Consider the following 24,281-nt stretch of genomic DNA (forward strand, 5'->3'; position numbering starts at 1 on the left):
AAAGGCAGCCTAGATAGCAAGGATAGGGGGTCAGAAACTCACAAGTTCAAATAGGATGGTGGGAGTACAGTCTGCTTCAGCCAGAACAAGAGATTGAATAGATGGCAGGAGTATGGAACTTTGCTGGGTCTGAAAATAAACAATTGAAGGGCTGACAATATTAACTTGAGGAAATTCAGTCAAGACTGGATCAGAGATAAGAGTTGGAAGAGGAAGTTTGCAGTTTACTATTAAAGCTTGGAGAGAGGTTGAGGATAAGGAGAGTGGATAAAGCATGATGCTTCCAATGTCACATATCATTTGTGACTTTGGTTAGGACCATTTTGGTGCTGTGGCAGGGGTGATTCCTTGATTGGAGAGATTCAAACTTGGAATTGCAGGAAAGATAGACATGGATTGGAAAGGCAACAACAAGCTCAAGGATTTGAGGAGAGTTTGGAGATGGACACAAGCACAGAGGAATTGTTTTTTTTGGGGGGGTGGTGGGAGAAAGAAGGTATGATCAATTTTGAAAAGGACACATATAGTTTCTGAGAATTTACAATGTCAGTTGGCATGGAGGGGGAAGTTCAATTTTGTGGGAATAGGGTTAATGAAGCAGGAGGTGGCTCTTATGTACAGTTGGTCAGAGGTCACGAGAGGAGAGTAACTTAAGATGTGGGATCAGGGCTAGTGTGGTCAGCAGAAGCAGCTGAACAGAATGGTCTCAATCCTAGCGAAAAAGAACTCATGAGCCTTTCAAACTATTTGTTGAAGCTGAGGGAGCAAAGGAGAGTTTTAAAGAGTGTGTGGTGAAGATAAAAAGTTGGGGATATCTTTGTTCTTCACCATGATCCTGGAGTAGTGGGTAGTTTTAGAAGAGGAGAGTTTAGAACATTTACCAGTTTGTTTTATATGTTGCAAAATTAAATGTCCAAAATAATTTTATTCAGTTAAAAATTATGTTCTTAGTAAAAAAATTCTAGTAAGAAATTGACATAGCATGATTCAAATAATTGCACAAAAGAAAACAACTTTTAAGCCGTTTTAATGGAGTTAAATAGGTTGAATATTTCAAAAGTAAGAGTTCTATAAATGTCTTTGAACAGTTACTTCTCACATTAGATGAAATACTTCTGGAACATAGCACAAAGCTTGGAGTGCTTTTTATCATTGCAGTGTCTTTGAGGATGAAAGAGACGAAATCTTAACCAGAAGGAAGGTGGAACAACATACCCTGTCAAACTGAACACCTTAGCAGCAAAGTCGACACTGTGTTTGAGTAAACTGCACAACTTCACCCAATTTGGGACCAGATATCCAAGTTAACAAAAACTGACCAATGTACTGTATTCTGCTTTAGTGCTTTTGGACTTGGGCGGTGAACCACCTCAACAGGAATTTGGATATATATTAAACATACTGAGCCTTATATGGTTAAAGTTCAGCTGACTACTCAAGTGCAGTATATCTGTACCACATCACAAAATAAATGGTGCTCTTGTCCCAGGGACCATTAAAGTGAACTTTAATCACTAATTGTTATACAAGGCAATCCATTAGGAGGGGGAAATTACAATAACCTTTCGTCCTTAATAGACATCTTCCACAACAATTTGCATTTGTATAACCTTTAGCATAGTTAAATGTAGTCTTCAGACCTGCTAATACCCAGATCTGCCCAGCTACTGAATAGTGTAGAAAAGTTTTTAAAAAGGGAGTTAAAATAAAGCAATATTGAAACAGCATTGACAAAAATCAAATTTATGTACAAAACATTGTACAACACATATGGATGTAAAAATGTAACAATAGACAAATACTTTCAGTTAATAGTCATTGTGCAGTTGCGGAGTTGGTGGCATCAATGCATGCCCAACATGTTTAACTGACCTAGTTATATGTGTTTGGGCTCACTCCTGATAGCCCCAAAGGTTGACCAGCTTGAAACAGGCTGAACAGTAATAACCTAATTTAAAAAGAAATGAAGAACTAAACATTGGAGAAAAATAAGACTGCTGGCCCTGGACACCAACATTTAATATATAAATTTATAAGGAAAATTGGTCAATGTCACCTGTTACTGTTATAACCAAATTGCATGTACAGTTTTTATTAGAGGAAAATAAACAGGAGGAAACTAATTGATAAGACAGGTTGCAAAAATAACAATACAACCTCAGACAACAGGAATAACAGGCATATCATTACATTAAAAACTTTGAGTCAAATATCATTTAATGCATCTGCTTGCAGTACAAATGCTAGTGCCGTTCCATAGCGATCTGATGCCGTTCTCATCATCAGTAGTTAGCCAACAGTCAGATCTTCTAAATGAAGCTACATATAATGCCAATTTAAGAAAAAAACAAAAAAAAAATTGAACGGGGCACCAGAGCACCAAATGACTTTGTAGGACACTATCAGGATAAATTTACCGTTACAGCTAACCAAACTGCAAGGTGTTGCGCAACATACAAGTAAAGGAAAGTCAACTGTAATCAATGTCCACCTCGAAGAACAAAGTGGTCTTCAAAGCCTCTTCCAGCTAATCTTCCAGGTTCAGGCAAGTCATCTGGAAACAAAACAATCTACACTTAACAAAATTGGAAAAGGAAAGACAATATGGTTAGGGGTGGAAGTGACAAGATAAAAAGAGTAATCAAAAGTGTTGCAGGTTATGTAATTTTAACCTATGGCAGATAATTGAATATATAATTACTGATGGGCATTTTCAACCATATTACAATGCATCAATAAAACAGAAAATTGATTTGATAAAATACACATTTTAGAAGTGGCCCTTAATTAACAAATGTTCAAGTGTATATTTTTGTTGCTTATCTTAAGTGTACATTTTTGTGATGAAATGGGGTGTGTTGTGGAATTTCAAAATAAAGTTGCACAGCAGTGAAATCTTGCACTGTGCAACACATTTCCATCTCCACCCAGCTCAATTTCAAAATGGCCTACCTGAGCTACGTTTCTCATTTGGTTGCTTTAAGGTCACTTTCTTTAGATTAGGCATAGATGCACCTCTAATCAAAGCTTTAACTCCATCCTCTTTGCTCTCATTTACAAAGTGTGCTAGGATTCCATATAGTAGAGGCCTTTGAGCAGAAAAAAATTTAAACATGTCAAAACTTAGTTTAGTAGTAACTTACTGCATTTGTAACAAAATTTTTAAATTAGTGATTAAAACAATTACAACATTCAAATCAGACATACTGTGTCACAATACAGATTTGAATTCAGTAAGCTATGCCATTCTTCACAAAATTAGCCCTTAAATATCTATAAAATACTCTACCTTTTCCAAACATCTTGTGTAACAAATTAGAAATGTGAAAATACACAATAAAAATCTACACTTTTCATAAGCTGGAGCGGTATTTTAATTCAGCAAATCTTAGAAGAGGATTGAATGGTTACTTTACAGAAAATCTTCCAAAATATCCTCTACCATTTAAATAATGTTTCTGCATCAAAGATGTGTAGAGGACAGACAGGTTTTTGAACAGATTTATAACTGTCACAATAGTTAACTCTTCAATATTTTTGAGAAAAAATTAATTTAGGTTTATACCTAACGCTGGCATGTATTTATCTCACATTACAGTTTTCAAATTGCATCAATAAATTCCACACAAAATAAATTTATTGAGAAAATTGTTGAAGTTCAAGTAGCATTCCAGGGTAGGGGGGCTAATCCATTTCAAAATACTTCAGTTTTAAAACATCCAATCTTTCATTCCTTTGTTCAGATGCTAAGATATTAACATTTCAACATCACTGAAGAGTTACATGTTTAATAACATTTGGACACTGTTTGAAATTAAAACTAAGAAATAAAGCACACAACCCATTGCTAAAATATTATTTTTAGTGAAATAAAAACATTAGGATTCGCTTACACAGTTTTTGTGCTTGAATCTTCAATTACATTCAGTTCATTCACTAGGAACTGTCTGTCTAAGGGTATCTCAGGTTGGCCAGCTTCTGTGTGGAAAAGTTTACTGTGAAACCTCTGTAATGACAATATTTAATGCAACTCATCTAAACAGAAGCATAAGCTAGTTTATGCAACCCTAATTAATCACAGGTCCTGAATATGCTCTTCAGTTGAAAAACATTCTTTAGAACTTACTAAACTTATAGTTAAAAGTTAATGAAACATTGCATAGATGTAGTAATTGGGTCATCATTTATTAATATTCTTTAAACTTTTTTAAAGTGTTTTTTTCCCCCCAGTTGTGACACTGAAGAACCTTTTCTGATGCAAATGCTACTTAAACCAAGTGGTGAAAAACAGATTTTAGGCTTAAAGTGTAGTGTTTATCATCATATTTTTTGGAATGAGCTTATTAAGCATAACTTCAGATGCAGGAAGCAGCCTGATGGTGAGAGCTAAAGGCCACGAAATTCAAAAAGGCCCAAAAATGGTTGTGGGGATGATTAACTTACTTCTGATGCAGGCAGCACACAAGCCTTGTGCAGTTTAGGTCTTCTAGGATCGAGTTGCACGAGGTTGTTCGCCAAGGCCATGTGAAGTCTCCCTTAAACTAAGAGTCAGCAACCTTCACCAGCCATGCTGCATCTATTGGAGTAGTACTGTGTAGCAGCACTAGGACGGGCAAAGACACGCAGAAGGCAGGCACAATCATGCACGAGGGTGATTAGTTGATTTTTGTATGGAATACAAGATGATTTGATTGATAAAGTTGGTTTGGAGTGCATGTTTAGTGGTGGCTTTTATTTCAGCATTGTGGTCAAGAGAATGCTGTAAGGGAGTATTTCACAGAGCTTGCCTCTCTCTCTCAATCGACAATGGAAATCCAAGTTTTTTAACAAAATCTTGCTTTCTGGAACAAAAAGGCACTTCTCTGGGGTGGCTAGAGGCTGCTTTTCCCAGATCTGTCTTCACACAATCCACCTTTCAAGATCTCACACAGCCACTCATATACAGCTTTCAATATTTCCTTAAATATTTCTCCCTCTTTGATCTTTAAATCCATTGTTTTACCTTTCCCAGAAAATAAAAATCTTTCATGCTGTCATTATGGCCAGCACTTTTGGGAAAAATAAACTTAACTTCACCTTATTCATTTACAATTTTACCAGTTGTAAAACTTCCTGTTATGCCTCTTTGGAAATTCAACAGCTAACAATTCACTCCTCACTTATCTTCTAATGCAAATTCCAATTGATACTGTATTTGCTGGGGTCTGAGCTTAAGCTTGCCCATCTCCATTTCAAAATGCCTGCTTTTACATCTAACCCTTTTGATGATTTAACTCTTGCAGTCTGACTTTGTTAATTAAATTAGTCATACACACACACACTGCACATACACTCAAAGCCCCCACACCTGCTTCAATATTCCACAGTAATATTAGGACAAAAAAGATATTCTCTTTACAACTTTCTTAGACTTCACTAACTTTAAATAGCAGTACAAAACTCCAAACATTTCTAACTCAGTAACAGATAGTTGCAATCAATCAGCAGCTAACGTGAAAACGGTTGATGATCTCTTTAAATAGCACTAAGGGTATCCTTCCAGCTGCTGAACTCATGTTCAGCTGAGAGAGTCAAGAGAAGGAGTTAGCTGGAGCATTCAGGTTGAAAATGGCATAGCTAGAGTCAAGTCAACATTACACACTTACTGATTTCACAACCTGCCTATTCTGCATACATCCAGCATGTGCTCCCAACACCTGCACTAATGACCTCACCAAATTAGCATCGGCTCAGCCAGCACCATACAACACAGATGCCATCTAGGTCTGAATGGCACCTATAGGGCCAAAAATACAGGCACCACACAACCGAATTTTGTGGCCAAAATTAGGTGCAAGTAACATTTAAAAAGGGAAAAACATTGAACAGAAAATCTGAGTCCATTAGCACTCTTTACCACGACTGAAGGGATGGAGACTAAGAAACAAGTCAAAGCAAAGGGAAAAGAAACTCAACAGAAATGAATCTTTTGACAGGTTCCATAGCAGCCCAGCTCTTAAACCTGTTTAATGGCTGCTGAAACGGAAGTGGTTCTGCAGGAGGTAGTGGCGAGGACGACTATCTTAGCTACTACACAACATGAATCCAAGAGGTCAACACTGAAGCAAGGAGTTGAAACCAAGTTTCAGGTCACAGACAACAAGCTCATTGTTACTGTCAGTGGACATACCAGTCCCAGGTTGCATTTTAACACATTGCAACAGATGCCAGAGACCTACAGTCAGCTCTTCCGACTCAGAGACAACGGCGTTGTGGTATTGTTGCTGGACTAGTGATCCAGAGACCCAAAGTAATGCAGGTTCAAATCCTGCCACGGCAGATGGTGGAATTTGAATCCAATAAAAAATCTGGAATTAAAAGTCTAATGATGACGATCGTCGATTGTTTTAAAAGCCCATTGGTTCACGCATGCCCTTTAGGGAAAGAAATCTGTTGTCCTTACCTACACGTGACTCCAGACCCACAGCAATGTGGTTGACTCTTAAATGCCCTCTGAAATGGTCTAACAAGCCACTCAACAAACTGCTACAAAAAAGAAATGAAACTGGACAGACCACCTGGCATCGACCTAGGCACTGGAAACAACAGCAATCTCAGCCCTGGCAACCCCGCGAAGTCCTCCTTACTAACATCTGGGGACTTGCGCCAAAATTGGGAGAGCTGTCTCACAGACTAGTCAATTAACAGCCTGACATAGTCATCCTCACGGAATCATACCTTACAGATAATGTCCCAGACATCACCATCACCGGGTATGTCCCACCGGCAGGACAGACCCAGCAGAAGTGGCAGCACAGTGATATAGTCAGGAGGGAATTGCCCTGGGAGTCCTCAACATCGACTCCAGACCCCATGAAGTCATTTGGCAGCAGGTCAAACATGGGCAAGGAAACCTCCGGCTGATTGCCATGTACCGCCCTCCCTTCACTGATGAATCAGGGCTCCTCCATGTTGAACACTTGGAGGAAGCACTGAAGGTGGCAAGGGCGCAGAATGTACTCTGGGTCCATCACCAAGAGTGGCTCGGTAGCACCACTACTGACCGAGCTGGCTGAGTCCTAAAGGACATAGCTGCTAGACTGGGTCTGCGGCAGATGGTGAGGGAAAAACATACTTGACCTCATCCTCAACAACCTATCTGCCCATGCATCTGCCCATGAGTGTATCGGTAGGAGTGACCACTGCAAAGTCATCGTGGAGACAAAATCCTAGCTTCACATTAAGGATACCTACCCTCCATCCTTTTGTGTAGCACTACCACCACGCTAAGTGGGATAGATTTCGAACAGATCTAGCAACTTAAGACTGGGCATCAATGAGGCACTGTGGGCCATCAGCAGCAGCAGAATTGTACTCAAGCAATCTGTAATCTCATGGACCAGCATATTCCCCACTCTACCATTACCATCAAGCCAGGGGATCAACCCTGGTTCAATGAAGGGTACAGGAGGACATACCAGGAGCAGCACCAGGCACACCTAAAAATGAGGTGGCAACTTGGTGAAGCTATAACACAGGTCTACTTGCATGCCAAACATCATAAGCAGCAAGTGATAGACAGGGCTAAATGATCCCACAACAAACAGATCGGATCTAAGCTCTGCAGTCCTGCCACACTTGTTAGTTTTTGCTTTAATACTATAATTACACTCAGGTGAAACTTAGGGGGATAGATACTGTTCTCTGCAGCCCTCAGCGTGAGTCCCGAAGGCTGTGTCCAGTGCCAGGATTAAGGACATCTCCTCAGGGCTGGAGAGGAACTTGGAGTGGGAGGGGAGGGACCTAGTTATCGTCGTCCACGTTGGTACCAATGACATTGATAAGACTAGAAAGGAGGTTCTGCTGAAAGAATTTGAACAGTTGGGAGCCAAATTAAAAAGCAGAACCTCCAAGGTAATAATCTCAGGATTATGACCTGAGCCACAGGCAAACTGGCATAGGGTAAATGAAGTCAAGAAGTTAAATGCATGGCTCAAAGTTTGGTGTGGGAGGAATGGGTTTCAGTTCATGGGGCACTGGCACCAGTACTGGGGTAGAAGGGAGCTGCTCCAGTGGGACGGGCTTCATTTGAACTGTGCTGGGACCAGTGTCCTGGCAAATCGAATAACTAGGTCTGTAGAGAACTTTATACTAAATAGAGAGGAGGGGGGTTCTGGAGAGGGGATATGTAGGCTTACTAAGCAAAAGGATATGGCAGCATTGCAGAGCAGCCATTTAGGTAATGATATCCAGTGTGTGACAGGGACAAAGTGTACAAGCATTTTTAAAAAAGCAGCAAATAGGGTAAAAAGGGGAAAAAAAAGGTAAAAAGGCAAAATTAATGGCTCTTTATTGGAATGCACGTAGTTTTTGGAACAAAATAAATGAATTAAGGGCTCAAATTAGAGGTTAATGGGTATGATCTTAGAGCCATTACGGAGACATGGTTACAATGAGATCAAAGCTGGGAACTAAATATTATGGGGCATGCGACTTTTTGAAAGGACAGGCAGGAAGGAAAGGGCGGTGGGGTAGCTTTGTTAGCACGAGATGGAATAAGTACGATCGCAAGAGATGATCTTGGATCGGAAGATGTAGAATCTATATGGGTGGAGGTAAGAAGTAACAAGGGGAAGATGACATTGGTAGGAGTAGTCTATAGGCCCCCTAACAGTAGCTATACTGTAGGACAGAGAATAAATCAGGGGATAATGACAGCATGTAAAAAAAAAGGCAGTACATTAATGATGGGTGACTTTAATCTTCATGTAGATTGGGAAAATCAAATTGGTAGAGGTAGCCACGAGCAAGCATTCATAGAATGTATTCGGGACAATTTCCTAGAACAATATGTCGTGGATCCAACCAGGGATCAGGCTATTTTGGGTCTGGTAATGTGTAATGAGGCAGGCTTAATAAATGATTTCAGAGTAAAAGATCTCCTAGGAAACAGTGACCATAACATGGTAGAATTTAGCATCCAGCTCGAGAGTGAGAAACTTGAGTCGGAAACAACTGTGCTAAACTTAAATAAGGGTAATTACAAAGGAGGAGGTTGGAGTTGGCTGGAGTGGACTGGGAAAGGAGTTTAGCAGAAAAGATGGTTGATGAACAATGGCAAACGTTTAAGAAAATAGTTCATGATTCGCAACAAAGATATATTCCAAGGAAGAAGGATTCTAGGAAGGGGATAAACCAACCATGGTTAAACAAGGAAGTTAAGGTTAGTATCAAATTAAAAGAAAAAAAAACACATGGCAAAGATTAGTGGTAAGCCAGAGGTTTGGGAAAGTTTTAAAAACCAACAAAAGATAACCAAAAAAATAAAGAGGGAGAAAATAAACGTTGAGGATAAACTAGCAAGTATTATAAAAGCAGACAGTAAGAGCTTCTTTAAATATATAAAAAGGAAGAGAGGCCAAAGTGATCATAGGCCGCTTAGAGAATGAGGTTGGGGAAATAATAGTGGGGAACCAGGAAATGGCAGAGGGGTTGAACAAATACTTTGCATCAGTCTTCACAGTAGAAGACACTAATAGCATTCCAAAATTACTAAATAATCAAGGGACAAAAGGGCGGGGGGGAAAAATAAATACAATAACTATCACTAGAGAAAAAGTACTAGGGAAACTAATGGGGCTAAAGACCGATAAATTCCCTGGACCTGGTGGGTTGCAACTTAGGATATTAAAGGAAGTAGCTCCAGAGATTGTGGATGCACTGGCAATAATCGTCCAAGAATCCTTAGATTCTGGAAAAGTCCCAGAGGATTGGAAAACTGCCAATGTAATACCCCTGTTCAAAAAGGGAGTCAAAAAATAGGTAACTATTGGCCAGTTAGCTTAACATCCATCATTGGGAAAATGTTAGAATCTATTATAAAGGATGTAATAGCACAGCATTTCGAAATGCATAATATAATCAAGCAGAGTTAGCATGGCTTCATGAAGGGGAAATCATGCCTGGAAAATGTATTAGAATTCTTTGAGGTAACAAGCAGGGCAGATAAAGGGGAACCAGTGGATGTAATATATTTGGATTTACAAAAGGTGTTCAATAAGGTACCGGACATAAGGCTACTTAATAAGATAAAGAGACCATGGTGTTGGGGTTAGTATATTAGAATGGATAGAGGATTGGCTAACTAATAGAAGACAGAGTTGGGATAAGGGGGGCATTTTCAGGATGGCAACCCGTAACTAGTGGAATGCCACAGGGATTAGTGCTGGGGCCACAATTATTTACAACATATATTAATGACTTGGATGAGGGAAATGAATGTACTATTGCCAAGTTTCCAGATGACAAAAATAGGTGAGAAGGCAAGTGGTGAGGATGACACAGAGTCTACGCAGGGATATAGACAGGTTAAGTGAGTGGGCAAAAACTTGGCAGATGGAATAATAATGTGGGAAAATGTGAGGTTATGCACTTTGGCAGGAAGAATTGAGGAGCTGAATATTTAGAGGGATTTGGGGGTCCTCGGGCATGAATCACAAAAAGCTAACATACAAGTTCAGCAGGTAATAAGGAAGGCAAATTGAATGTTGGCCTTTATTTTAAAGGGAATTGAGTATAAAAACAATCCAAGGCACTAGTTAGGCCACATCTAGAATACTGTGAACAGTTTTGGTCCCCTTATCTAAGGAAAGATATACTGGCATTGGAGGCAGTCCAGAGAAGGTTGAGCTTGAGAAGGTTTAACTTGCAGGTTGAGTCGGTAGTTAGGAAGACAAATGCAATGTTGGCATTTATTTCGAGAGGACTAGAATATAAAATCAGGAGTGTGCTGCTTAGGCTTTATAAGGCCACATTTAGAATATTGTGAGCAATTTTGGGCCCCGTATCTCAGGAAGGATGTGCTGGCCCTGGAGAGGGTCCAGAGGAGGTTCACGAGAATGATCCCAGGAATGAAAGGCTTAACATATGAGGAACGTTTGAGGACTCTGGGTCTATACTCAATGGAGTTTAGAAGGATGAGGGGGGATCTGATTGAAACTTACAGAATACCGAAAGGCCTGGATAGAGTGGACGTGGGGAAGATGTTTCCATTAGTAGGAGAGACTAAGACCCGAGGGCACAGCCTCAGAGTAAAGGGAAGACCTTTTAGAACAGAGATGAGGAGAAACTTCTTTAGCCAGAGAGTGGTGAATCTATGGAATTCATTGCCACAGAAGGCTGTGGAGGCCAGGTCATTGAGTGTATTTAAGACCGAGATAGATAGGTTCTTGATTGGTAAGGGGATCAAAGGTTATGGGGAGAAGGCGGTAGAATGGGGTTGAGAAATTTATCAGCCATGATTGAATGGCGGAGCAGACTCGATGGGCCGAATGGCCTAATTTCTGCTCCTATGTCTTATGGTCTTATAAGGTTCACTAGGTTGATCCCAGGTATGGAGGGATTTTCTTATGAGGAGAGGTTGGGTAAGTTGGGCCTGTACTTACTGGAGTTTAGAAGAATGAGAGGTGACCTTATTGAAATATTTAAGATTCTTAGAGGGCTTGACTGGGTAGATGCTGAGAGTTTTTTTCCCCGTGTGGGAGAGTCTAGGGCCAGAGGCCATAATCTCAGAGTAAGGGGGTGCCCATTTAAGACAGAGATGAGGAGGATTTTCTTCTCTCAGGCAATAGTGAATCTATGGAATTATTTACCTCATAGGGCTGTAGAGGCTGGGTCATTAAGTTTTTAATCAATGCTGAGATAGGCAGATTTTTAATCAGTAAGGGAATCAAGGGTTATGAGGAAAAAGGCAGGAAAGTGGAGTTGAAGGTTATCAGATCAGCCAAGATCTCATTGAATGGCAGTGCAGACTCGATGGGCCAAATGGCCTACTTCTGATCCTACGTCTTGTGGTCTAAACCAAAAATTGGTCATAATAGAGGGAAACTCTTATTAGATATTGGCGACTAGCACCAATTCAGAGGCCCCAAACATCGCCCTTCAAGATATCTTACAGTAATGCCCAAGGAACATGAATGAAATAAGTACTGCGGCTTGAATATACATTCAAGTCCATTTTTAAAAGGAACACAACACCAAACAAGGGGTTACTAGTTTTCAAGTTTACTGAAAAATCAATTATTTGTTTTAATACGAAAGGTTCAAGACGACAGTTTCCAGTTGGAATATTTCCCAGTTGTGCACTGATCGATCAGGAAAAAGCTCTTAAGAAGTTTGGTTTGAGCAAAAAAAGCACTTAAGTATTATTGTGCGGTCAGTATTCAAAGACGACAAGCAGGCACAACAGCACAAACCACCTAACTTATAACATTCTTCCTTCCTCTTTCTTGATGGTGCTGACTCATGTTCGAATGCAGCATTTCATCCAAGTGAACGTTTTCCATGTGTGAAATAAGACAGGTATAGCCACAGCTAAGTTGCAACCTATTCTCACCAGTTAAACTACCTGGCTGATATTTTCCCTCCCTAGTCCAGCGATACTAACTGCAGTGAACTCGCTGCTGTCTCTGATAAGATTAACTCATTTAGCACAGATCAGGAATCAAATAGGTATATGGCTTTGAAAACAAGGCAATAACTCTACCAAATGAACCATCAACCTGGTTATTTTTTCTTTTAAGTTATTCTTTCCAATACTGCAAGTATATTTGGATCTTCTATATGTACATCGAGCTTTTGGTAATTAAAGTGCCCAGCGACTTTTAAATGCATATTCTATACACTGAATATACTGGGCACTTGGAAGCTTAAACGACTGGGACGTTGGGATTTGATTTTACTTGTAAACTCAAAATTAAATATCTTCCTTCACCTAATCGTGGCTAAAAATACATGACATGAATCTACATAATGAAGTTACAGCAGCAGGAAATAGAATGTACAATGCAAATTAAAAATTACTAATGGGTGTTTGAGAATGATCTGCATAGTTTTAAATTGAAGCTAATCAGCAGCCTTTTGAACTGCAAATTTGATTGATTGGATCAACTTAATATGCAGGTTACTATAAATGCTGAGCATCAGAGAGTGCTTGTAAACATACATTAAAAAGTACATTTTCTCAGGACAATTTTTTTTTGTACTTCTATTGTTCAACACTGGCTGTACATACCTGCTGTCAGCACTGATGCAGTGTACTTGTATTTATTAAACTCAAGATATTCGCGGATAAGTTCATTAATAAGAAGATTTTCATGGGAGAGTGGTGGCCGTGGCTCACTCTGATCATCAAGAGCACTAAAAACCTCTGCTCGAATTCGGGCTTTCAACTGGCCTAGTACACCTCTCTTTTCCAAGGTCTCTTTCAGAACTATAAACCAAAAGAATTTTTAAAAAAAATTGACATTTTGAATGCCTGCAGATTCATCAGTAACACAATTAATGAACTATAAGTGCAATCACACGATACAGCAAGAAAATTAAAGCATTAAACAGAATTATTTAAAGCATGCATACCTGCTGCCTCCCTTAAACTAACTGGTAGTGATTAACAGATTTAAAATTATCCTTTTAATTTCTGATTAACAGCATTATTCTGGTAAAACACACAAATATATATATTTTCACTGGCATTGTATGACAAAAGACAAACAACCTGCATAGCCTGAATGCCACTTTGCCAGCACTGGCCAAGCATATCTGCATTGATTAAAGGAAATGCAAGAAAAACATTACAAATAGGCAAATGATTAACACTGCTGAGAACACTTGAATTTTGCATTTTACCAATAGTTTTAGATCTTTAAAACTGTCATGTTTTAAACCAATATTTAGAAAACAGCTAGGCAAGGCATTTATTTATTTTATATATCAATGAGCCATGGCTCATGATACAAATACCGTAGCTCCCATTTAAAGTTGATACCTAATTTTCAAATGGTGAATAAACGGCACTAAATTATACCATTCTACTCAACAGTCATGGGAAAACCAAGCTCTTGTTAGGTCAAGGATAGAACACCGTCTTTATACACTTACAAGCATTTATTTAAAGAGTTATAGATTACATATTGTGCACCTCCAACTAACAAATCTGATGTAAAATAGTCGTTTGGTAGTACAGAACCTGAATATTGCTAAAAAAGACATTTGTCAAAAGTTTTTGTCTTGCACTCGTTAGGACAATTTGCAGGAAAATGCCAATGTCAGGGGAAACAACAAATTTATACTGTATAAGAAGAGAATGCTGATTGGTTGGCAAGTGGACTCTGATTGATGGAGGCGTTGTCACGCAGAATGCACCAGTTGATGGTGACTGACAATTAACCCTAGAAATTTAAACCAGGCAGCTTGATTCTGATTGGTCAAGACATTGCCCTGAGGAATGAACCAGTGAATGGCTGTCACTTATTTTGTTTAGCTGAAACAAGTGCAATATGTGTGCATGTTCTTGCTGTCTGCAAAGAACAGGGCCTTGTTTATTAATATATGTAGCTTCCAGTACACACAAATGCGCCACACTATGAGTCCGATTGACAATCTTAAATTGGTTGTCAGCGTAATTTGTAGCACAGAGTTATTTAGCAAATGTTGTCCAATCACAGAATCACATCTAATGTCGGACACTGTTTTGAGTTTTGCAAGCAGGGGTTGGTTGGGTATGGTCTGTACCTTGCCTGTTGCAAACAACGGAAGGGACATGCTGTTTGATATGATCCATCAGTCTTTGGGACATACGGCCTACATACTTAGCATCACACTGGCACTAAAATTCATATTCCACATTACTTATTTGTGTGATAGGCAGGACGTCTTTTTGGCTTGACGGCAGCATCTTGTTAGTGGCGAATATGACTCATGTTGCTACTGCACAGTAGCAGCGTGAAACAGCTAGCTTCACCTGTTGCTCAAATTTTTGAGATCCCTTGCCCTTCCAAGGTAATCTGAGGTATACTGGGCACTGTTCAGGGCCAAAACTGATGGCATTAGGCCCGTTCATGAGTATGTATGATATATAGCACAAAATGATCTGATCAGGGTAGCCGTTAGCAAATTGTCAACATTTGCTAAATTGTCCTCATGAGTGCAAGATGAAAAGCTGTGACAAAAATGTAATTTTTTCAGCAATACTCAAAATCTGCTTTCAGTCTGCTTAATCACCTGAATTGCATTGGAGGCGGTTCAATAGATTGATTCCAGAGATGCTGGGCTTGTTTTGAGGGGAAATTGAGCAGTTTAGGCCTATACTCGCTAGAGTTTAGAAGGATAAGAGGGGATCTCATTGAGGTATATAAGATGCTAAAAGGGATAGACAAAGTAGACGTGGAGCGGATGTTTCCCCTTGTGGGGCATTCTGGAACGAGGCACCATTGTTTTAGGCTAAGGGGTGGTAGATTTAAATCAGAGATGAGGAGGAATCACTTTTCTCAAAGGGTCGTGAATCTGTGGAATTCACTACCTCAGAGTGCAGTGGATGCCGGGATGCTGAATAAATTTGAGGAGATAGACAGATTTTTAATTAGTAACGGGTTGAAAGGTTATGGGGAGACAGCGGGAAATTGGAGTTGAGGCCGAAATGAGATCAGCCATGATCGTATTGAATGGCGGGGCGGGCTCGAGGGGCTGAATTGCCTACTCCTGCTCCCAGTCCTCATGTTCTTAATACAATTAACAGCCAACTGATGTAAAAATGAACAAATCTAGAGATCTCCGAAGTGTGGATTTTCCCTTTCCTTGAAATCAGTATGAATCTGGTACCAAATCAACGGGATTGGAGGTGTCCAGCAACAGTGAGGTTGTCAAGCAGAGTAATCACACTGAAGTATTCTCAGACAGCAAACCAGGAAGTAAAATGCAGTGTAATTTTTACTTTTAAATAAAATTTTAGCATTAAGGTGGAAGCTGAAATATTTAGTTTTTTAAAAAAAAGTTTGGTATGAAGTTGAGAGAGAAATTTGACATTCCACGTGAAAATTAATTTTCCAGAGACCGTGAGGCTGTTCAGCAGTAATTATAAACTTTATATGCCTTTAAAAGCCAATTACACCTCATTCAACGAGTAAGTTTTTCAAGGGTTTTACAGTGACAAGGACAAGTTTGTCAGTTCAGTAACTTCTACTTGATCATGGTTGTTGCGAGGTGGGGAGAACTTCAGCACAACTTCAGCCAACTCCTATACTCTATTTGAGTCTCTTCCTTTTCCACATTTAACAAACAGCATAACCTTCTAATCTCGACTCCCTCATATGCTCATTTAACATTGCCTTAAATGCATTTAAATGATTTGCTTCAACTACTCCCTGTGGTGGCAAGTTCTACATTCTCACCGTGCTCTGGGTAAAGAAATATCTTTGATTGCTTGGTGACTTTTTTTTTTGACGGCCTCTAGTTCTATTCTCTCCATAACTGGAAACACTCTCCTTCCATTTACTCTATCAAAATCTTTCATAACTTTAAAGGTCTCTATTGGTCACCCCCTCAGCCTTCTCATCTCAAGACACCTAGCCTGTTCATCATTTCCTGATAAGTATAACACCACAGTTCTGATATTATCCTTGCAAATCTTGTTTTGCATCCTCTCCACTATTTCTTTATCCGTTTTATAAAATGGCAACCATAGCTATACCAATTACTCCAAGTGTGGTCTAACCATGGTCTAATGTGGAGCAGAGGTACCTGACCCATCGTAAGAGAGTTAAATAAGGGGACAGGATTACACCATGGTATATGGGGATTTTAAATGCTACTAGACGAGCAAAAAAACATGGCTACAACTGAAGCTTTACATGGCAACTGTAAAGAGCTGTGACAGGCTGGGTTTTGAGGATGGATCTGATTTTCATGTACCTCAATATACTCTTTTATAAAGGATAGCGTATGTTAGGGATGTGGAATGATCATCCTTGCTAGGGATGGAATGAAAGTAGCAGAGTAAGGGGATATTGTTTGTGGAAAAATAATAGAGAAACACTACAGTTTCAACTGGAGACTGTCAGAAACATGCGACGACTAGTAGAGGATATCTTAATCTTACATGTCAAGCAATGAGTCTCAGTAGATCAGTGCCTGAGCTGGGGGAAGCATCTTGCTGATTTGGGACACTGCACCATAAGATTTAAAATATTGGTTGCAGCATGTTTAGGGATAAGAGTTTGCTGATGACTCATTTTCAAAAGGCTTGTTTGCATAAATGAAGAGAGACCTAGAGATAGTTAAATGGGAGATGGGGCTGGGTGAGGGTTACCTGTAACATGTAAAGGAAGTGGCACTATTTAAAAACAGAATCTCGAAAGCATATGAAGCCGCTAATATCCATTGGGGGAGGGTGAACGAAGACAGGAAACCCCAATGGCTTCACGGGATGTTAATGAAATAGTTTTTCTTAAGTGTAAGTTAAGACTTGTAAAAGGAACAATAATGTTTTGGATAGGGAACAGTATATTAAAAAAAGTGTTAACAAAAAGAAATATTAGGCATGCTAAACTGAATCTTGAAATGAGGATAGTGGAATATAACCAAATCAGAGGAAATTTCTTTTTGTTCAGAGCCAGACAGTTGGAGAGCAAATGAAACTGTTATAGGGTGACTTGGGACAAATTATGAGAATGTAATGGTAGAAAAGTTGAAGGGGAGTTTTTTTTCTGTTTTTAAACTTAAAAGATTAATGTTCAAGTGGGTTGTTGACACATTTCAAGGAACAAGCTCAAGGAGCTCAAGATGGAAAAAGCAGCATGTCCAGATTTAAATTACTCTAGGTTACCGAAGTAGTTGATGTCCCAAGTTCACAGAGAACCAGGGTGGTACTCCATGATTGGTGGAAGAGGTGCTTGATGCCCTTATTTAAAAAAAACCACATTCAAATCAGTGAGTTTAACCTCAGTGGTGCGAAGGTTAATGGAAAGTATCACTAGGGATGTCATTAACAATTGTTTAGAACACAGCCTCAATAAGGGATAGTTAAACATGGTTTTGGAAAGCAGAGTCATGTTTGGCAAACTTGATGCAGATTTTTTAAAATTAGCTTGAATAGTAAACCAGGGAAATTCAAATGCTTTTCCAAGAGGTTTGCTTCAAGAGCCATACAAACAACTGCGTGCTAAAATTCAGTTTCATGGTATCTTGGGGATATTGTGAACTGGATTGCAAAAGAGTCATGGGGTGATCTTAAAGGGGACTGAGTTCCAATGGGGTCTGGTATCTAGTGGGATGCCTCAGATATCTGTGCTGGGTCCCCTCCTGTTTAAAAGATTCTGGAGCAGGACATAAATAAGTGCCATCAAATTCACAGAAATGAAAGTGAGTGTCAGAATTTTAGAAGGAAATAAATTACAACTGAATCAGGTATATTGGGGAAGTGAGTTTGAGATTGGTAGATGTTCTTCAATATACATAAATATGCAACCAGATACAGTAAAGGGTACTGAGAGTGGGTGCAAGTTAAGGAAAATTAGTGGTTATGATTATATCCTAAATGTTCAAACCATCAGATGGCAATGGCCAAAGGGAATAATGCCAGAGCTGTATCGCCAGATTATTTAGTTCAAAACTGGGCCACAACAATAGGATTTTTCTCAAAACTTTGTTGAAGCTTCATCTGGACTATTGTATATTTTTGGTTCCCCTTTCCCCAAGAATGGCATTTTGGCTCTGAAGAAGTCACCAAGAGCCACATTCATGATCCCTGGCCTAATTAGTCTGAGCTAGGAAGAGAGAATCTGTCTCTTGGGTTCGGATTTGCTGGAGAGGGATTTGATTCAGGGCTTTAAATTAAAGGATTATGACAACCCAAAGTTTTCAACGACAAATTAACTCCATCTCACCCACACAATAACATTTGGAAGGCATACCTCATTTTCCCCAAGTTAGTTAAACCGAGAAAATTGAACCAGTCTCAGCAACAGTTTTAGAAGGGTTTTAAGGTGGGGTATTGCAAAAAAAAATTCCATGAATACTGGAATTCTGAAATCATACAGTAATATAATATACAGGAGGCCAGCTGGCAGAAAAAGGCTTAATGTAAAGGTTGACATTTCAGATGTATTGTTCTTCCATGGAACTAATGGATTGGACAAAATGTGTAACAGGCCAGCATAATGACAAACAAAATTTAATACAGACTGTGAAGTGCTGCACATAGGCAGGAAAAACACAAAAGTACTCTACATGTGGTGTGGAAATACCCAAGCAAAAGCTGAAAATGACCCTGATGTTTTTGTCGACTCTTCGCTAACTTGCCATTCAACGTGGAGCAACAGTCAACAAAACCAATGGAATATTTCATTGGATTGTCAAAACATTGGAATTCAAGTTAGAGGATCAAACCTCACAGTGCTCTGGTCAGACTATACCTCGACTACTGCATCCAGCTCAGAAACAAAGACGACATTCAAAACAGTGTAGCATGTTGGATCTGGGTTACAAGGAAAAACTGGAGAAACTTGGGCCTTTCAGCCTGGAAGAGAGGCATCCAGATGATGATCTTAAATGTGTAAAAAGATGTGGGAATGAAAACATAACTCTGAATATTAGCTTAAAGTCTAAGTAGAACCTGGGGACACAGGCTCAAATTCAAAGGGTAATTTTCAGGCTGATGTCATTAAATTCTTCATCCAAATATTATCAACATGTGAAATAAAGTGCCAGATACAGTGTTGGAAGCAAAAAATAGCCAGAAATCATTTAAACAATTAAATATTACAATAGAGAGGGGAAGTGAGGGGCTTTTAGACCTCTCTGGATGAATGAATTAGGATGAGTCAAATAGCTTACCTCTTCCTTAATTATCCTAAGGGTGAGGAGAAAAAAAATACTGTGGTCGTAAATAACAGGTAGGAAGAAAATATCTTTCCTAAGTTTAGTAAAATGTCTATTTATCTTTCAGTCTTTATTTCTCACAGAGTTTTATATTACCTATCTTTTCTCTTTGAAAACACTGACTAATCTATTATGCATTTCCTGAACATTTTTCTGTCACTTCCAACAGTGGCTGTACCTGACACCAATGACCCTTCCCTTCTATCATCATAGATCCATCATCCATGTGTTTGCTGCTCTACATTAGCTCCCACCAATACCTGGATTTTAAAATTCTTATCCTGGTTTTCAAATTCCTTCATGGTTTCTTCCCCCCCCAGCCACTTCTCTAATCACTAGCCCTACAATACCAAGATATCTGTGCTCCTCTGACTCGAGTCTCATGCACAGCTTCAACTTTAACATCCCTTCCTAAACTTCTCTCATCCTTTAAGATCTCATTAAATCTTACTTCTTTGACCACACTCTTGGTCACCTGTCCTAATATCACTTGCTGTTGCTCAGTGTCAAATTTTGCTTTATAACACTTCCTGTGAGGCACCTTAGGACATTTTACAACATCAAAGATGCTTATAAATGAAACCTGTTGAAAAACTGGTGCCAGTGGCTTCGGTGCTCCCACCCAGAATGATAAAATTAGAGTGTCAGTTGTGGTTTAGTTGGTAGCACTCCCACCTCTAAAATCACAAGATTCTGGGTTCAAGTCCCACTCCAGGGCTTAAGCACAAAAAAAACAAAGCTGAGACTCCAGTGCAGTCCAAAGATTCATATTGTCAAAGAGTGTCCACTAACTGAACTTGAATCACAAAATCTTATTGGCACTGGAGGCCATTCAACCCATTGTATCTGCACCAGCTCTCCAAATGAGCATTATGACCTAGTGCCATTGCCCTGCTTTTTCCCTGTAGCCCTGCACATTATTTGAATAGAAACAATCATCTAATTCCCTCTTGAATGCCTCGATTGGACCTGCCTGCACCACACTTCCAGGCAGTGCATGCCAGACCCGAACCACTCGTGAAAAAAAGTTTTTTCTCACGTCACATTTGCTTCTTTTGCAAATCACTTTAAATCTGTGCCCTCTCATGCTTGATCCTTTACCAGTGGGAACAGCTTCTCCCTATCTACTCTGTTCAGCCCCCTCATGATTTTAAGCATCTCTATCAAATCTCCTCTTAGCCTTCTTCTCTCCAAGGAGGAGTCCCAGCTTCTCCAATCTATCCTCATAGCTGAAGTTTCTCATCCCTGGAACCATTCTTATAAGCTTCTTCTGCACTCTCTCCAATGTGTTCACATCCTTCCTAATAACGTGCCACCCAGAACTGTACATAATACTCCAGCTGAAGTCTAATGACTGCCTTACTCCCTGCTCTCGTACTCTATGCCCCCGACCTCTGGGGATCTCCATTATAAACCTTCCTCCAGCCTGAAAAATATCTACTGACCACGGCTCTCTGCTTCCTATTTTTCAGCTATTATCCCTTTTACTCCCTGAGCAATAACTTTTCTTACAAGTCTGTTGTGTGGCACGGTATCAAATGACTTTTGAAAGTCCATATACACCACATCAACAGCATTATCCTCATCGACCTTTTCTGTTACCTCTTCAAAAAAAAACTCCAGCAAGTTAGTTAAACATGATTTCCCCTTTAGAAATCCACGCTGGATCTTCCTTATCAACCCATATTTTTCTTCGTGACAACTGATTCTATCCCAATAAATTGTTTCTAGAAGCTTCCCCACCACTGAAAAGTTAAACTGACTGGTCTGTTTATCTTTATCCTTACAACCTTTTTTTTTAAACAAGGGCATAACGTGTGCAATTCTCCAGTCCTCTGGCACCACCTGAGTATAGGGAAGAATGGAAGATTATGGACAATGCCGCTACAATTTCTCATCTCACTTCCTTCAATATTCTTTGATGCATCTCATCCAGACCCGGTGCCTTGTCAACTTTAAGCACTGACAATCTATCCAACACTTCCCCTGGCCATTGACAAACGCTAGTGCTTGTACACGTGACTTGACTAGGTACATGCTAAATAAATAAGAACAGCACTGAGGGGGTGCTGCGCTGTCAAAGGTGCCATCTTTCAGCTGGGATGTTAAACCAAGGCCCCATCCGGCTTCTAAGGTGGGTGTAAAAGATCCCAAGGCACCATTTCCAAGCAGAGCAATATTTACCCTTCAGTCAAAAATCTCAGGTGTTCTGGGTCATTAGCACATCGCTGTTCGTGGGATCTTGCTGTGCGCATACCCGGCTGCCGCCTTTTCTTACTTCCCAACAGCGATTTCACTTCAAAAAGAGTACTTCATCGGCTGGGAAGCAGCGCTTTGAGGCAGGATGGGGGGAAAAGGCGCTACATCAACGCAAGTCTTTCTTTTTTCAGCTGCACCACCAAAAAAAAAAGGAAACACACCAGCCCGGGGAATTTGGAGCCGCAGCTTCTCTGCAAAGAGCCGGCGGGAAATGCAGGGACTGAACAGTGAGAGGGGGGGGGGGGGGTCCAGTGAATCTCCTCCACCCCGGATACCTACCGCCCTTCAGCTCACTAACGGTCGCCATTTGACCGCCTTCGCCCCGCGAGCCCCCGGCCGGCACGTGACTCCCCTCACACACACCCGGATGTTCGGCGCCTTCAGGGCGCGGTTGCCATGGTGACGGGCCGGGAGCTCCCTCTCCCTCCAGTCGCTCAGCTCAGCTGAGCTGTGGGTAAAGTATGTTCAAATCATCCGGAATATGTTCGCTGGCCGCCGTTCAGATGTTGTGCTACTTTACATTTTTTAACATTTGCTAAATTTACCTGTTAAATTATCCCCTGTGGGATCTCCTGTAGTTTTGGAATCAGCTGGAGCCCTGGGCAATGACTTCCCTCGTCAGGATGGGCCTCATATAATCCCCATTTAGGGTTGCCAGCCCTCCAGGGTTGGTCTGGAGTGTCCAGGAATTGAAGAACCATCTCCAGGGCATTGCTGTGTGCAACCCTGGAGAAAACTCATCAGTTTAAAAAAAATGTTTTTTTTGGTCATTTTCTTTGAAATTTTCTCTTTACTATATTTAAAATATTGAAAATGGGGGAAAAGGGCTGTTTGGCTGACAGTCCAGCATCATCCAGTTGGGTAACGCGTTTGCTTTCCAATTGGAGTAGGAAGGCAGTAGGTCACAAGGATGGATATGTTCGCTGACTAATGGTTGGAGTGTTGGGGCAAGTCATATGATGAAATCTCCAAGAATACATTTAATCACATTTGGCAACCCTATCCCCATTGCAATCTGAGATATGCTCATTCAGTACATATCAGAGCAAACTTCCTTTGTCTCTATGATAAAAGCAAAAAACTGCGGATGCTGAAGTTCCATCCCTCATGTTTCGAACCCACCCGGGATTACAGGTATCTCCGGGACACACAACGCCCCTCGGACTGCTGTTCTCGTCGCATCCTGAGATCCACACTCAGTGCCATGCGCCGCCATGTGAACACACTCGACCTCTCCCTCCAGCAGCACCGCTGCACCCTATCTCTAAGCTGCCCCAGTTTCATTTTATTCTTCGTCTCATCCGACGCCTCAACAAGAAACTTTGTCTCTTTCTTTCAGGTGCAAAGGAACGCAAGCTCCAACATCTCATTGACACCAACGCCCATCCAGGACCCTCCACCCCTGCCTGTCCCTCTGTCCCCATCCTGTCTTCCAATCCCAGCCCCAGCCATGTATTCACCATACCCCCTGATCTTCCCCTCTCCGATGCTGAACGTTCAGTGCTCAGCAAAGGACTTAGTTTCATACCCTTGCGCCCTCATCTCAATGAATTTTGGGCTCAGCACGATGCTGAACTCTTCTTCCGCCCGCCTTCGTCTCCGTGCTCACTTCTTTGGGCAGGAGTCCTCTCCCCATTCACCCCTTTTACCCGCCTCCAATATTCTCCCTCCACCTGGACCCCTCCCTCTGGATTCTTACCTTCTCTTGATCTTTTCATTGAGAACTATCGGCGTGACATCAGTCGTCTCAATTTCTCTGCTCCTCTCACCCACTCTAACCTGTCTCTCTCTGAACTTGCTGCACTCCGTTCTCTCAGGTCCAATCCTGACATTGTGATCAAACCTGCTGACAAGGGTGGTGCTGTTGTTGTCTGGCGCACTGACCTCTACCTCTCAGAGGCTGAGCGTCAACTCGCAGACACTTCCTCCTACCTCCCCATGGACCATGACCCCACCACTGAACATCAAGCCATTGTTTCCAGGACCGTTACTGACCTCATCTCCTCTGGAGATCTTCCTTCCACAGCTTCCAACCTCATAGTCTCCCAACCTCGGATAGCCCGCTTCTACCTCCTACCCAAAATCCACAAACAGGACTGTCCCGGCTGACTGATCGTGTCAGCGTGTTCCAGCCCCACGGAACTCATTTCTTGCTATCTTGACTCCCTTTCTCTCTCCCCTTGTCCAGTCCCTTCCCACCTACATCCGACACCCTACATCATATCAACAATTGCCAGTTCCCTGGCCCCAACTGCCTCCTCTTCACCATGGACATCCAATCCCTCTACACCTCCATCCCCCACCGGGATGGTCTGATCACTCTCCGTTTC

General features: G+C 40.8%; 1 protein-coding gene across 4 annotated transcripts; it reads right to left on the reverse strand.

Moving 5' to 3' along the window:
* Positions 1-1,984: 1,984 nt before the first annotated feature.
* Positions 1,985-22,310, reverse strand: cep20 (centrosomal protein 20). Of its 4 annotated transcripts, XR_013579034.1 has the most exons (6): positions 22,231-22,279; positions 13,052-13,249; positions 3,894-3,978; positions 2,953-3,089; positions 2,418-2,554; positions 1,985-2,319 (listed from the first exon to the last, which is right to left on the reverse strand). XR_013579034.1 is itself a non-coding variant. In XM_078559147.1 (5 exons), exons 1-5 carry the CDS (start codon positions 22,256-22,258, stop codon positions 2,481-2,483), a joined length of 522 nt encoding a protein of 173 aa, XP_078415273.1. In that variant the 5' UTR covers positions 22,259-22,310; the 3' UTR covers positions 1,985-2,480. The 4 variants fall into 4 exon arrangements, 2 of the variants coding, with proteins under 2 accessions (XP_078415273.1, XP_078415274.1); XM_078559147.1 differs by having other exon boundaries at positions 1,985-2,554; positions 22,231-22,310; XR_013579035.1 differs by lacking the exon at positions 3,894-3,978 and having other exon boundaries at positions 1,985-2,554; positions 22,231-22,274.
* Between the last annotated feature and the right edge of the window lie 1,971 nt (positions 22,311-24,281).

The sequence above is a fragment of the Cetorhinus maximus genome, chromosome 15, assembly GCF_964194155.1.
Source record: "Cetorhinus maximus chromosome 15, sCetMax3.hap1.1, whole genome shotgun sequence".
Taxonomy (NCBI): Eukaryota; Metazoa; Chordata; class Chondrichthyes; order Lamniformes; family Cetorhinidae; genus Cetorhinus; species Cetorhinus maximus.

Coding starts and splice junctions, on each gene's coding strand:
- cep20 (XM_078559147.1), bottom strand. CDS start 22,258: ATGGCGACCGTTAGTGAGCTGAAGGGCG. Junction 3,979..13,051: donor TGCATCAGTGCTGACAGCAG/GTATGTACAGCC, acceptor TTTTCCACACAG/AAGCTGGCCAACCTGAGATA. Junction 2,555..2,952: donor AAATGAGAAACGTAGCTCAG/GTAGGCCATTTT, acceptor TTTTGTTTCCAG/ATGACTTGCCTGAACCTGGA.